General features: G+C 36.6%; 1 protein-coding gene across 4 annotated transcripts in view; it reads left to right on the top strand.

Annotated features, from left to right (window-relative positions):
• The window catches only part of LOC129227025 (tumor protein p53-inducible protein 11-like), a 91,717-nt gene that overhangs the window by 56,258 nt on the left and 19,404 nt on the right, over nt 1–16,055 (top strand). Inside the window, exon 1 of one of the 4 annotated variants that reach the window (XM_054861658.1) lies at nt 13,079–13,375. The exons of the other annotated variants lie outside the window; for them this stretch is intronic. Coding sequence (XP_054717633.1) covers nt 13,317–13,375 — 59 coding nt within the window. The 5' untranslated portion in view covers nt 13,079–13,316. Of the gene's footprint in view, nt 1–13,078; nt 13,376–16,055 lie in introns of those variants that run through there. 4 annotated transcript variants of the gene reach the window in all.

The following is a 16,055-nucleotide window of genomic DNA, read 5'->3' as shown; positions in this document are numbered from 1 at the left end:
GGAAATTTGGTACCGTGTAATATAGAAACCGTGTTGTAGAAGTACCGTGTTATACGAGGGACGCCTGTATTTTACTTCTTGAGAAATAGAAATTGGCAACAGTTAAAAGTTAAAAATCATTGTTCTTTTTTTTTTCCTTGTCGGCCAGCAACGACGCGCAATGACAGATCGTTACCAATCGCGTGAATAAAGGCTTAGAATGGGGTCGTTTCCAAAATTTTACGTTTTTTTTTTTTTTTCCCTGAAAGAGCATGTTTAAAAAAGGATTTAACCATTTTTTTAAAATTATTTGACTATTTTTTAACAATTATTTTATTTGGTGCGCAGATCTGATTTCAATTTTTACGCTTCTGCACATGACATCACAAGTGATGAAATGCCCATTCACTGATATCATTAGCGCAGAGCGCAATCTTTAATTCGCTTCTTTACTCACATGAACTGGCAACGATATGGTTGATAGCAAGCGTAGAGCCATAGACTAATAATAAGAATAGATCGAGCTATGGCAACCCTTTTGCTGATGCTCATAAACCAAACCATGTGACTGGCGGATATCCTTGCAACAGCGGGCGTTGATCGTAACAGACGATCAACGCCCGCAAGAAATAAAATAAATAGAATTGATGGAACACGGAAAAATGATCTTTTATGGAGTCCGATTTGTATATTTGTTATTCTAAGTTGTAAATATTTTGTTAATATAGTGAGTTTTTCGTTTAGATAATACTGTGCATTTTTCCTTAGTCAATTTCAATAACTCTCTAAGCAGTTAAAGATGTAAGCGCCCAAAAAGAATCGGCAAACGGTAAGATTTTTACCTACAATTTCAATGTAAGATACCGATTAGTACATTTTTGCGTTAACGCAAAACGTTTACGCCATTACGTTCACGCCAACGCTGACGTAGCAGTTCCAAATGAAATAAAAGTTACTGAATACTGTAATCAAAAACTAATTACTAATGTCAAAATATTGCATAACTAAAAGAAAAACAGTTCAATCTCTGCACCTGGAAAAAAAAATTTATAATGAAAACTCATTACGTCTTAAAATACATGTCGAGTGCCAAACTATAGATAGTATTGCATCTAGCAACCATGCTGCCAAAGTTTTCGCCAAGTCTTCCACCAGTCACATGATGTATCCTTGAACCAATTTTTTCATCAGCAAGTTTGGGAAAGCTCGGTCTACTCTTATTATTAGTCTATGCGTAGAGCGCAATATCTAATTCTCTTCTTAATTAACATAATCTGGAAACGCGGTAGACAGCAAGCGTAAGCGTTCAGCGCCCCGGTGAAGTAGCGCACCAAAGTTCATCACTTGGGATGTTAGAAAGACCACGCCTTGTTTGAAAAATCGGACATTTTAAAAAATTAACTAGACGGTTTGAAAATAAAATTTTTTCCTCGCTCTACGTTTTTATTTTGCTCATTCTATCAGCTTCAGAGACTAAAACATGGACGTTTGACTGACGGAAACAACCCCAATGGACATTACAGCTGATTAGACACTTGCTCGGTCCACCGCACGTGCCTGCTAGCTGGATTTGCAATACATTCGTAAAGAATCGTACTAGCCAGGGGATGTAAAAGTGCCGAATAAAAAGAAAAAAAAAAGAGAGGAATTCAAAAGAAAAAAATTGTTAAGAAAGTCAGGCACCTGCAATTTCAATGTTTCCCAGGAAGGGGAGGGAGAAGGATAAGGCTCTGAAAATATGTTGTGGGGTAAAAAAGAAAACCCACCAAAACATGTCACACATAAATAAATAATCGTTCTTAAAACTGGGAGGGAGTGCAATTTTCCTCTCCGGTTCCCCAATCCCTAACGTTATATTCATATTCAACGCTTTTCACCTTTCGGAAAAGTCTTTTTTTTTTTTTTTTTGGCATCGCGCCAAGTTCCAATTCATATTCTATGATTCAGCAATACTTATATTTTCTTAGGAGTAACTGATTTTAATTCAACAAGTTCGTTGTACATGACTGGGACGGAAAAGGCTATTAGTTTGATTCAGTGCAAGTCGTATGTCAGGTATAACTGTATAAAAAAAATCTTTTTTTGTTTCTTCTTTAAATTTTAGTCAAATAATGACCATATGTACAGGATGGTTGGATAAAAAGTTTAAAATTTGATAAAAGAACACCACGCAAATATTTGCAAAATGGCTAATATTTTACACCATAAAAATTCACCCATTGTTTGATTCTGTAAAAGAATAAGGAATCATAGTTAGTTATTTGTTTAATTTAATTAAGCGTTTTAACACGGAACGTATAAGTCCAACACAAAAATTAAGTATAAATTTTAGTTATGATATAGCCGGTGGTGCACACGAGGAGGGGGGGGGGGGGTCGCTTGAGCGGGTTTTTGATCTTATTTGGAGGGTCTTGTTCTGGAGTACTCCTGATCTAGCACTGATCAAATTGACTTGACTTTTGTTTCTGTTTGAATTTTGGAAAGAAGACATAAGTTACTTTGGCTAGAGTTTTTGCCGATAAGGCGAGTTCCCACATACCTTTACTTTCCTATGACGTGACATTTAATTATAATTCCATATTAAAACAAGCATAAAGTACGGTAAAAGAACATAAAAACGCACAAATGTACAGGAAACTACATGCTCGTTTTTCGAAGTTACAAGGAACCCTTTAAATCTATGCAAAAAGAAGTTAGCTTATGGATGATAACGATAAAATTAAAAATTTTAAATCGCAAATGTAGAATCAAGAAGGAAAATTGAAAATCCTTTTAAAAGCGACTTTTCAAACGTACAAAACTGCTGTTTTGCCATGTTCATGAGCCCCTTAGCCCTTACAGCTGTGCAAGTTCGTACTAGTTATTTTGAAACCCGGGGAAGGGGTGCTTTTTGATCCAAAGGGAGTTTGATGAGTTTTTTATCTGTTTCTTTTTAATTGACGATTTAAATCTTTGCGAATCAAATACGATTGCGAAACAATCTTCGTGGGTTGGTGAGCGATAACGAGCACCAACCTAGTATTTTGAAGTAAAATACTTGAAGGTTCACGCAAAACGTGTGTTCTGTCGTCGTAGTTGAACCATGTGACCGGATCGGTGCTTTAGGTTTTCCTAACTAAATGATTTGAAAGTACCGTACCTAGCAACATTTGTTTCTCGGCTCAAATCCATCTCAGTTTTGGCACCAATGTCAAGAATACTTTAAGAATTATCTAACTAATCAGTATATTATTAAAGGAAAAGATGATGGAATTTAAAGACGAAACAAATTTTATTTTGTCCAAATAAATTATAATAGGGTAATTCTGTACACAAAAGATCAGTTCAGTGGAAGATCTTTATCTTTGGTGGAAAGAACAAATTAGGCAGTATATGAAGTTTTAAAAGTTTTCGGTCAAAAGATCGGACCGCTAATCGGTCGGAGTTAGCTTCGCTCACTAATCATCTGAATTACAGTAACGTGGTGGCTTGGCGACTTTGGCTATAAACAATAGAGTTGCGTGATCATTTGTTGACGTTTTAAAGCTACTGTTAATGTAATTTATTGTAATTTTGTTTATTTGGCGAAATCTTTCAAATTCTCTAGCGCTCTAACGGATGGACCGATTTTGAAAAAAAAAAAAAAAAATGCTCGAAAGGAGAGTTGATCGAGAGTGTTCTTAACTAGGTTGCATCTTTGGATGGCATTAATTAACGAAGATATTAAAAACCTCTAAAAGGTTTTTCGTGATTTTTGCAGTGAAAACATAGTTAATTTTTTTTAAAATATTTTCCAAAATAAAGAGAATTTTTTTCCGCGTCTTATAGAATGTGTTTGGAACTTCCATGTTTCATAGAATTCGAATTATAACGTTTTTTTTAAAGCAGATTTTAATAACGGCTAAGCTTTTATTCACCCGATTGATAATCTAATTCATTGTTAGCCGACAAGGAAATTAAATGCAATGATTTCAAATTTTTATCTGTTGCCAGTTTTTATTTGTTAACAAATAAAATACTTGACATTGATTTTTAATAATATAGGGTTTTGAAAAGAATTATAAATTTTCCCTCTTGATTCTACAGTTGCGACTCAGTCGGGGGTTTAAAAAATTTTTCAGTTTGTCGTTGTTATCGTTTTTAAAGAGTGTTTACTCATTTTAGTTGAAGAATGTGTTTATTTTACATCGGGGGGGGGGGGGGGAGGGGGGATTGAGTGCTTTTCGCTTATTGAGAGAACTGCTTTTGCCTTTATCATTTTTTTAAACGACATCATTTCGATTGTGTCATTCTTTTTCATATGGGGGATGTTGCAGCGGGATCTCCCGTTTGTTCTGGATGGGAAGTTAGTTTTTTACATTTAATATCTGAGGACGCTTTTTATCCTTTGAGTATGACCGAAGGAATAAGCCATCAAGTTCGAGAGAAAAAAATAATAAAACAACTGCTCAGTGGGCATTAGATAAACTAAGTTGTAATAAATATACGCATTCTGACACCAAGCACAGCTTAAATCATTTACCTTTCACTTATTTTTTCAATATAACGGTTCAAACACTTGATAGTTTATTGAAATTTTTTAACTTTTCCGATTTCCGATTCACAACTGACTACAACTGTATTTATGTCGAGGACTGCATACTAAGTGCCTTGCCTCCATCTATTTTTTTATACCGATAGATGGCAGCACCATCACCGGATCGAACAGTTAATGAGAATTTAGAACTAGTCCAGGAGCTAATAGTTACCTAGTACTAGCACCCCCAGAGGTATTGTTTCACTTGGAGGACATTGAGACCACGAGCATATTTAACGTCGCCCAGTCCCCTTTAATGACGACGGTGGGTCTTCGACCATTGAGGTTCGAACTCAGGACCCTCCGGCCCCGAATCCGACACTCTACCGATCGGGCTACCACGGCCCTTTTAACTTTTCAATTTTTGAAGTTTGAATAGAACAACGTGTGTCGGGTCCTCTAGTTGCTTTTAATTTCCTTGTCAGCCAACGATAAATTTGGTTACCAATCGCTTGAATAAAGACTTAGCCGTATTTAAAATCCACTTTCAAAAAGCGTTATAATTCGAATTCTGTATAACATGAAATTTCCAAACACATTCTATCAGACGCAGAAAACTCTTTACGTTGTTACTAAATTTTAAAAATTTTAAATATGTTTTCACTGCAAAAATCGCGAAAAACCTTTTAGGGGTTTTTAATTAATGTCATCCAACCAGTGGCGGCGCAGGAGCAAAAGTAGACGTTGGCGATGCAATTTTGCGAGGCCCTTTTAATCATAAAATATTTTCAGACAAATCATTGAATTCATGGAATTAATTTTTGTACTAACTATTCGCACTTAGAATTCCCAATTCACTTAATTGCTAGGACAAAAACATTTCGTGACTAGTAGCACAATCAAAAAGTTTTTTGTTGCTGGTGAGGGGGGGGGGGCGGCACATTGAAGGGGGAAAAATTACCTGATAGAAAGAGGGGTCCGGAAATTTTTTTTTTATTTGTAGTTTAAAAACGCCATTTTAGGTTTTTTTTGCTGATGTTAGGGGGAAAATTTACAGAGGTCTCGTTGGAAACTTCTAGAAATTGAAGCCTTAAAAACGCAATTATAGGCCATAGTTATACAAATACAAAAGTGACGACCAGCAACAGGCTCTGGGCCCAGCTAGACTGGTCCTAGTCAATTTACAATCCCCAGTGAAGATCAATGGCCCTCTTAAAACTGTGTACTCCTTTGCTCATTTTCACCTCTTCCGGTAAGCTGCTCCAAGGTTCCACTACCCTGCTAAAGTAATAATTTTTCCTAACATCCATGTTAGCCTGAGATTTAAATAGCTTAAAACAATGACCCCTTCTCCTGTTTTCAGTGCTAAACTTTAGCCCCGTAACATCTTTCGTTTTAATAAATTTAAACAGCTGAATCATGTCCCCTCGGTCTCTTCTTTGCTCAAGACTGTACATTTTTAGCCTTCTAAGCCTGGAATCATAATCTAAGTGGGAAAGTCCACTTATTAGCCTTGTAGCCCGCCTTTGAACCCTTTCCAATACATTAATGTCTTTCTTAAGATAAGGATACCAAAACTGAACAGCATACTCCAAATGGGGTCTTACCAAACTTCTATATAAGGGCAGAAGAACTTCATTAGATTTATTTGAAATAGATCTATTGATAAACCCAAGCATCTTATTGGCTTTGTTGCTAGCAATGCTGCACTGTTGGCTAAACTTTAAATCCTAACTTATTAAGACCCCCAGATCAGTAACTTTGTCTGCCTGACTAATGACTGAACCTTGCAAATAATAACTTGTACACTTGTTTCCATGCCCTAAATGTAGCACTTGACATTTCCCAACATTAACAGCCATACCCCATTTATCAGCCCACTCCGTAATATGATCTAGATCCTCTTGCAGATGATTTGCTTGTTCATCATTTTCTACAGTCCCCATAACTTTGTTATGGGCTTATTTGACATCATCAGCAAAACAATTCATGTTCCCAGAAATATTTTTGTGAATATCGTTCATAAAGACAATGAACAAAACAGGCCCTAACACTGATCCTTGAGGAACCCCGCTTAAGACCTCACTCCAATTAGAATAATTTTCTCTTACAACTACTCTTTGTTTCCTTCCAGTCAGCCAGTTTTTTACCCTAATGAAAGTTTTCCCTCCTATTCCTATATCAGCTAATTTGCTAAGTAGAGCAACATGCGGTACCTTATCGAAAGCTTTTTGAAAATCAATGTAAACAACATCTACAGGCTTCTTATTGTCCAAAGTCATGGTAACTTTGTCATAGAAATGTAATAAATTAGTTGCACAAGATTTACCTTTCCTGAAACCGTACTGAAAACTAGTCAATAGATTATTAGTCTCTAGAAAATTTACTATCTTAATTTTCATCAATGTTTCAAAAATTTTGCAAACCACCGAAGTTAGACTCACAGGTCTATAATTTCCCGCACTCCCTTTAGACCCTTTCTTGAAGAGCGGTGTAATGTTAGCTAGCTTCCAATCCTCTGGCACTGTCCCCGAATTATAAGAAGCATTGAAAATGTTTGCGATTACATCTGCTAATTCCTCTGCACATTCAACTAAAATTTTCGGATAAATATTATCTGGCCCCGGAGCCTTAGTCTCTTTAATTTTTTTCAAATGAAGTAAAACGTCATCCCTGGAAAATACAAAGTCCTCAAGCTGTACTATAGCTTGTGTCTTGTTGGTGTCAACTGTTGAGATACAGTTATCGTTAAAAACACTCGAAAAAAAGTTATTAAGAACATTAGCAATATCACTATCGTCCTGAATTAAAATTCCGTGCTCATCAACCAGTGGCCCAATATGACTATTTCGAACTTTCCCCGAATTAGCGTATGCAAAAAACCTCTTGGGATTCCTGTTTATGTTATCTGCCAGTCTTTGCTCCAACTCTCTTTTCTGAATCCGTACCAAATATTATTGATTTTAGGGTCTGAGGCTGTCCCAGATCAATTCTTTTGTTTAAAAAAATAGGTGAAAATCAATCCCCTGCAAATTCTCGAAATTGAAGTTTCAAAAACAGAATTTTAGACAAACTTTGAAGATTTTACGGGAAGGAAGGGAGCTCTTCCCTCGAAAAATTTTGAAAATTATGGTCTTAAAAACTTTAGCAATATTTTATTTTCAGGAGCCAGTCCACTTAAACTTTTTGTTAATGTAGTTTAAAAAACCTAATTGTTAATGATATAAAAGAAAGGCGGTATGGGGACCCTTGCCCGAATATTTTCTGAAATTCAAGCCTTAAAAATGCTCTTGTAAGGTCATTGTAATATTAGGCTCGGTAATTTTTGAAATTCAAGCTACAAAAACACAATTTTAAGCGATTTTCGATGTTGTTTAGTATTTGAGGGCTTGTGGGTCGGGTGCAGGGAGGTGGGGGAGGGGTGTGTGTTCGGAGGAGCAGCATTTTGAATATTTTAGACAAACTTAGGAAACAAGAGAAAAAGAAAAGAAATAGGACGGGGGTGGGGGGGGAATAGAGTTAGCTGATCAATAAGTTGTAGCTACTGAATATTTTAAATTCAGGCCCCGACAGAATTGGGCCCCGCATTTGCTAAGGCTGGCTCTGTGCGGTCTCCACTGCACGCACTATTTTGATTACTTTTGTGTCTGTTGCATTTAATAACAGCTTTAATTGAAAACATGGAAACTTCTTAAAACTTTTCAGAATTCACTTCTGAGAATTTTCGATTCGATTCGATTCAGAGTCACAACTGACTTCAACTGCATTTATGTCGAGGTCTGCATACTGAGTGCCTTACCTCCATTATTTTATATACCGATAGATGGCAGCACCATCACCGGATCGAGCAGTTAATGAGAATTTAGAACTAGTCCAAGAGCTAATAGCTACCTGGTACTAGCACCCCCAGAGGTATCGTTTCACTTGGAGGACATTGAGACCACGAGCATATTTAACGTCGCCCAGTCCCCTTTAATGACGACGGTGGGTCTTCGACCAGCAAGGATCGAACCCGAGGCCTTCCGGTCCCGAGTCCAATGCCTTACCGATCAGGCTACCACGGCCCCTCTGAGAATTTTGCGAGGCCCTACCTGCGCGAGGCCGTCGGCAGTCGCCGACATCGCCGACGCCTAGCGCCACCACTGCATCCAACTATTAACCCCCCTTCCTTTGTGTTTAGAGAGTTAAAAAGGAATCCAACAAAAAAATTTTCATCCATTTGCGCACTTTAGTATTGAAAAAGGGTTTCCTCGTAAAACCGAAACACATTTGTACAGTTTCCTGTAAAATTGTGCGTTTTTTAAGTTGTTTTATTTTCTTTTATTTTTCTGGCACAAAAGTATTTGTTCTATATAAGGTACAGTAATTTTGTTTTGAAAATGGGTTGTGTTTTTATTTATTTACAAGCGCGGTACTCACACGGCTTTGCCCGTAGTAGAAAATTAAAAAGTCATTTGGTTCGCCTGTATATTTACAAATAATGGATGATGAATTTCTCGCCAATTTGCTATGTTCATCGCCCATGTTATGGTAATTTGCTCGCACAAATTATGATAATTTACTCGTCCACATTATGATAATTTACTCGTTCATGTTATGATAATTTGCTCGATAAATTTTTTTAAAATTGAAATAGAAAAAAGAATAAAATAGAATTTTCGAAAAATCGCTTCGAGGTACTCGCCACTATTCTACGAACTAATTTTGTGCCAAAGTTCATGAAAATCGTTCAAACGGTCTAGGCGCTATGCGCGTAACTGACATCCAGACAGAGATCCAGACTTTCAGATTTATTATGTGAAAGATTTATTTTTATTTTTAAGCTTCGGAGTAGAAAATAAGACTTTTGATTTTGCTTACTCATCCTTTGTCCTATTCAAGTAATAACTGAGGTAAAAAATCAAGAACAGCCTATTCTTCCAGAAAATGAGTCAGATAAAGACCACAGCCAATTAAAGCCCGGAACTAATATTACTCTTAGGGGCTCTCTCTTAGGACAGCCATTTTTTTCCGAAGTTTACATGTAAACATTTCGTTTTAGTTGTATTGTGGACGTAGCATATTATTTTATCTTGAACTATGGCCACTATGGGAATGTTTTGGGTTCCCCAAATTACCTTGTGGTAATCATGCACTCTTCAGAAAAATAGCTGTATAGTTATTGTTCATTCAGGGAGAATTGATAGAGGAAGTAAACAAAGTGGGCTGCTGTGTGGCGCCAACATACATATTCAAATGCCATGAATTACTCATTGGATTGGCAATTCTTCTCAGGAACATTTCGCTTATCTGTTTGGCGCTGTTTTTACAATCCCATCGCCAATGAGACAAAGGTCCCGAAAAAGAGCCTTCGATGTATCTTTAAAAACAGTAAAAACTGACTTCCTTTTTGAAAAAAAAAAAAAGGAGGGAACTCCAAACCCCTTTTGCCCTAAAATTGCTTTGAAAAGCCAAAAATTGCAATTTTTACTTCAATTTGGAAAAAATTTCCGGGATCCCCGACCCTCTTTTCCTTGCTGCACAAAATTTAAAGCTGCGTTTAAGACTTGCACTCCGTACAAAGTTTGACGTTTATCTCCCACACCTCTGTCCTTCCGTTAACGTATTTGAAGGACAGACTAAAATTGAGTTTTAAAATAATTTTTAACATTTTATGTCTTATTCTTCAAAGCAGTTAACTGCACACAAAGAATTTTTCGGTATTAACCTTATAATAATGTTTATCAATTCCCCCTATTTCTATTGTTGTTTTTAAAATTCAAACTTATAGTTAGAAAAACAAAAACTAGAATATGGGTTGAGGTGGTGTTTTTTTAGAAAAATCAATGATTCAGCACCGTTTGAGAGGTGACCATTAAAATTATCATAGAAAATTGAAAATTTATCTTAAAATCACGTAAAAATTTTCGAATAGGAAAATATTTTTTTTCGTTCCTTTTTGAGCAATCATGATTCCTCTTATTATTATTTTTTTTTAATAGACCGTTTAATGCAGAGTTTCTCAAACTGTGGACCCCCGGGGGTCCGTGGTGCTATCGAGTTAAAATATTGAATATAATTGAGATTGAAGGACGAGTAACGATATTTTAATTCAAAAAGAAAGCGCATTTACAGGAATAGCAGCCCCCCCCCCCCCGGAACTTTCGAAGTAAACACACTACACATTAATAAAAATATACAGAACAATGAATAAATAAATTCAAAGGGAAAAAATCGTAAAAATAAATTACAAACAAAAATAGATTTAACCGTGTCAAATCATTTTTTTGGGTGGGGGGGGGGCGCGAAGTTTGTAGTTTTTCCGAAGGGGGTCCGCGGAGGTCTGAAGTTTGGGAACCTCTGGTTTCTGGTTTAATGGCTTCCTATCCTTTAGGTCTCTGCGCGCCGGTGCCCCTCCTGGGCGGATTCGGACTCATCCGGCTTCTCGTCCGTGCCCCCCGGAATCGACTTTTTTTTAAACTCGACCCTGCAAGTACCGTAGTTCAAAAAATAACTCGAAAATATCATGATATTTTTGAAAAAAATTGTAGGATAGTACTATATTGTGATATAAAGCATGACATACATATCGACTGTTATTTTTCGGCGAACCCTGAAGGTGAAGACCTTTGAGACAGGGGGGAGCAGGGGTGTGCACAGAGAGGGAGAAGGGACACCTGTTGGCCCTGGCCCGAGCCTGAATGGGGCCTAAGATTTGTAAAATGAGGGGTGAAATACACTGGTGTAAGAAATTAAGAGAATTTTCAGATTTGGACAATCATCTCCAGAATTACTGGTCCGATTTTAATGAAATTTGGTATGTGCGTACATTGAAACAATACAAAGCAATTAACCCTCAAAATTTAAAAATACACACGCATGATCATAAATAACACTCGTTAGAGTCGGATGGCATGAAACAGCGGTTGCAAAATTGGAACAAAAAAATGGGTTAGTAGGGCGTATGGTCCCCTCTAACAGACATACAGGCCTCGCAGAATGACTCCATACTTGAAATATAGCAGTTCATGGGATCCTTAAGCAATTATTTCCACTCGTTCAACAAAGCCGTTCTCGGGCTATGGATGGTCCCCGGAGGGGTGCTGCGAATTGCTATTGCTCTCCCGAGAGCGTCCCAGACATGTTCTATAGGATTGGAGTCTAGAGATCTACTTGGTCAATCCATCGAATGAATATCTTCCCCTTAGAGAAATTCGTCGACCAGAAGAACTGTATGTAGCTTTGTGTTAACATCCATTAAAAATAACTCAGGGCTAACCGCGCCCTTTAAGAGGTGAGCATAGAGCTCCAAGACCACATCCCTATACCTCGAAATTGTCACAGAGCCTCTCTCAAAATATGGCGGGTTGTACGGCCATCCAACATGATGCCTGCCCAGACCGTCAAACCACCACCGCCCAAATGATCGATTTCGCCGATATTGGAGGTTAGGTAGCAGGTTCCTGCTTCTATCCATGTAAACGTAGGACAAGAATAGTCGTTTAAGCTGAAACGCGACTCACTATTTGCCCTCCAATATCCGCGAAATCGACCATTATGTAGGAGGAGGTTTGACGGTCTGGGCAGGCATCATGTTGGATTTCCGCACACCCCTCCACGTCTTTGAGAGAGGCTCTGTGACAGTTGCGAGACATAGGAATGTGATCTCGGACCCCTTTGATCCCCTATTGAGGGGCGCTATTAGCCCCGAGTTAGTTTTAATGGATGTTAACACAAGACCACGTACAGAACTTCTGGTCGACGAACTTCTGGAAGGGGAGGATATTCAGTCGATGGATTAGCCAAGCAGATCTCTAGATTCCTATCCTGTAGAACATGTCTGGAATGCTTTCAGAAGGGCAATAACAACTCGCAACACCCCTCCGGGAACCATCCATAGTCTGAAAACGACGTTGTTGAACGAGTGGAAATAATTACTTAAGAATCCCATAAACTGCTTTATTTCAAGTATGGAGTCACACTGCGAGGCCTATGTGTCTGCTAGAAAGGACCGAACCCCTACTAACCCCCCCCCCCCTTTCTTTTAATTTTGTAATTGTTGTTTCATACCATCCGACTCTAACGAGTGTTATTTATGATCATGCTTGTGCATTTTAAATTTTATATGGTTATTTGTTTTGTATTGTTTCAATGTATGTACATACCAAATTTCATTAAAATCGGTTCAGTAGTTCTGAAAATAATTGACCAAATCTGAAAATTCACTTAATTTCTTACACCAGTGTATATGTGGGGACGTTAGGGTAAACAATATGGAGGTGCCCCATAAAAGTCAATTCGGACGTGGCCCTGGGGGGGGGGGAGGAGTCAAATTTGTTGCAAAAACTGTGTCATTAATAGACAGCCCTTACGTTCTTCAGCAATTTTATGCCTAGGGCGTTGTTGACATAAAACGACTTCTCAATATCCTAATAAGACAAACATTTCCACACGTTACTCCTCTTCACTCGCATATTACCTAGCAGAATTTTCTTCTCTTTTGTATTTTCAGCTGGAAGACAGCATCTGCTTATGATATGCATTGAAGTGGGTATTTAGAGCACCAATGTGCCCAGTTGCAACATACTTTCCCGCAACAAAGACGAATTGTTGAAGATGTATTTACGAGCAATGTTTATGAAGGGTTTGCAACAATAGAAGAGAATAGTTTTCGCTTCTATCGAGTTTCAGACTACAACATCTGATTCTTTTCATATCAAGTTTCATTAACGAAGGAAACAAAAGAGGATATAGCTAAATAGAATTCACCTTTTGTCGGCTTTAATTAATTAATTGTGTAAAATATGTGGTTGCGAAGAAAATATGTAAACAATTAAATATCATAAGGATACAAAACAAACAAATGGGCTTTGAAGTGAAGAATGTGATTATCCGAAAGCCATCAGTGTCATTTTTAGTCAGGTAGGATGTGCGCTTTACATTTTTTTAAGTGATTTTTTTTGAATATTTCTTATTGTTGTTCTACTAGTAATTTAAACGAGTAAGAAGTAAAACAGGTATCAGATTGTCGTAAGTGATATGTCAATGAAATTTACTTCTTACATTGGTTTCCTTTTAATTAAAAAAATGTTTTTAATGTACATTAATTATTAATTAATATACATAAAAATATAACAATATACATATTAAGTATAATAATTAATTTATAATCTTGTTTAATTATTTTGGGATTTTTATGGAACTTTTTTCTCCTGCTCGCTAAAGCTCACCAACCTCTGAAGGTTGATTCGCAATCTAATTTTGTTCGCGAAGAGTTAAATCGTCTGTATAAGGAATCTGCTTAAAATGTGCGTTGATATTAAAACAAAATAAAAAATCCCGCTTCCCTTCCTATAGAAAAAAGAATTTCATTGAAGCTCATTATAATTTGATGAATATGAAAATTTCACTGCAGATTTTTTTTACAGAAGGGGATGCTCTTTATATTAGAAACGCTTATATCCAATATTGGCACTTCCATTGTGACGGGTGTGACAGTGACATCACACCCGAGGGTCCCCTGTTCCTAACACACTAGTGACTTGCCCAGATTAGGGACCCTCGGGAAGTTGCAACCTTTTTTATTTAATTCCAAAGTAACAGAATAGAGAATTGAGAAAACAGTAACAGAATACGGAATACAAATAACATAATACAGAATACAAATAACAAAATACAGAATTTCGAACATTTTAAAATTTTAACATAAAATATAAAATACAATAAATATAACATAAATAATGTGACAGTGACACTTAGACACTAATTTTACTGATTAAACCAACATTTTGAGCACAATGCATTTTATCATGTTTAACCATGCATTTGCTTGAATAATTGAGTTGAAGCAAAACTGCAGGACTTTTCAATTCTTTTAAAGAAAATTTTAAAATCTTGTAACGAGTGTGACGCTTTCGAGACACGAGTTTTCACCTGAACTCATATTTCTAATAATTCCTGTGAATATTTTAATGCTTCATGACGATAGCATTTGTTTTTCTATAAAAAGACATTCAAATGAAACTTAATACATGATATTTATGATGAAATCAAATTTTTTCACTAAACAAGAATTTTTTTTGTGTTGTGACGGGTGTGACTCTGTGCAAATCCGCTACTTGGATGAGCAATTTGTTTTTTAAGAATATTGATCAGTACAGAAACAAACTTGGCAATAGTGAATATAAATTGACATTTCATGAGAAAGAAAGCTAATACTGAGTGTACATTTAGTTTAACACTTCTTTAACGGCCGCTAACGAAATTAGGTCGGTAATAGCAAACAATTTCGTTTTTTTTAAATATCACCTTTTACGGGAAAAAATCAACAGGGTCGTCCATTAGCTTGCATATCTTTACTTATTTTTTCGTTTTTAAAGTTAATAATAAAGAAGTAACATACTACTACTAATAATAATGTGCTTTGTACTACATTGCCTTGGGTAATTAGTGAGAAGAAAAATAAAACCTATATCAGGTGTTAGTATAATCCGACTGATAGAAAGATATACTATTTGAGTTGCAGTGATAACTATATTTTACTATGTAAATTTTGCAGTAGTGGTGTTCCCATAAGGCCATATACGCCATATACACATAAACATTTTTTCCGACATATAGCGTATACCCTCAAGCTTCATAAATTTTCATATTATGACATACTATGTATATGATCTCATACACAAATTGTGCGTAATGGATTACTGTTAGTATACCCTCAGAAAAATTGATGGGAACATCTTTGCTTTGGAGTCTGTTCAGCTTAAACCTTTTCAGAGCTGCATTCCCAAACGTTGTCACTTCTCTGTACTACAGTAGATCCTCGTTTCACGCGGGGCCACGGAAATGCCGCCTAAATCGAAACCGCGTAAATTGAAACCGAATAGTAGTGTTAAAAAAGGGTTAGGTTCTGTAGATAAAAAAATACTTCATTCTAGTGAAGACTAATTGTATAATAAGTTTAATGTGTACTTATATCGATTTTTATGCACAACATGCATAAAGAAAACGTAAACTAATTTCGTGTTCTGTTTATAAAGAAAAGCTGATTATGATAGTTTTTTAGTAGTCATTAAGAATTTTTCTCTGTCATTTTTTGCAGAACATTAACGCGTCCATGATCACTTGCGTCATTTCCACGATAGAATCTTCCTTCACTAACAAATCAGAAAGTTCATTTCTATTATCTAGGAATGGCTCAAAATTTTCAATGAAAACCTTTTTGGTTTTGTGTCACCGAAGTCGGTATCCTCGTTGGTTTTGACTGCATTTATCACTCCTAAAAGCTCTTCTTCCAGCGAGTTCTGAACAGTGAGTTTAATAACTTTACTTCTGAAAAGAGCTCGGAACCAATCGCATCAGAGCCGTGCCCAAGGGGAGGATTTTAGGGGTTACCCCCCCCCCCCTCATCGGATAATGAAAAAATCAATATGAAGAAAATTGTATTTAAATTAGTTATAGTGTTCATGTTTACATAAATGCTCTTTTTTAAGTCATTTTGTTTGATTTTTTCTGCAATTTACGAGTGCCCACTCTTCACCGACTAAAATTATATTTTTTTAGAAAACCAGTGGCAAAAGGACTACTGAATAGCCTGAAAATA

This window comes from Uloborus diversus, chromosome 7, assembly GCF_026930045.1.
Source record: "Uloborus diversus isolate 005 chromosome 7, Udiv.v.3.1, whole genome shotgun sequence".
Lineage (NCBI taxonomy): Eukaryota > Metazoa > Arthropoda > Arachnida > Araneae > Uloboridae > Uloborus > Uloborus diversus.
This window is presented reverse-complemented; position numbering and strand designations above follow the sequence as displayed.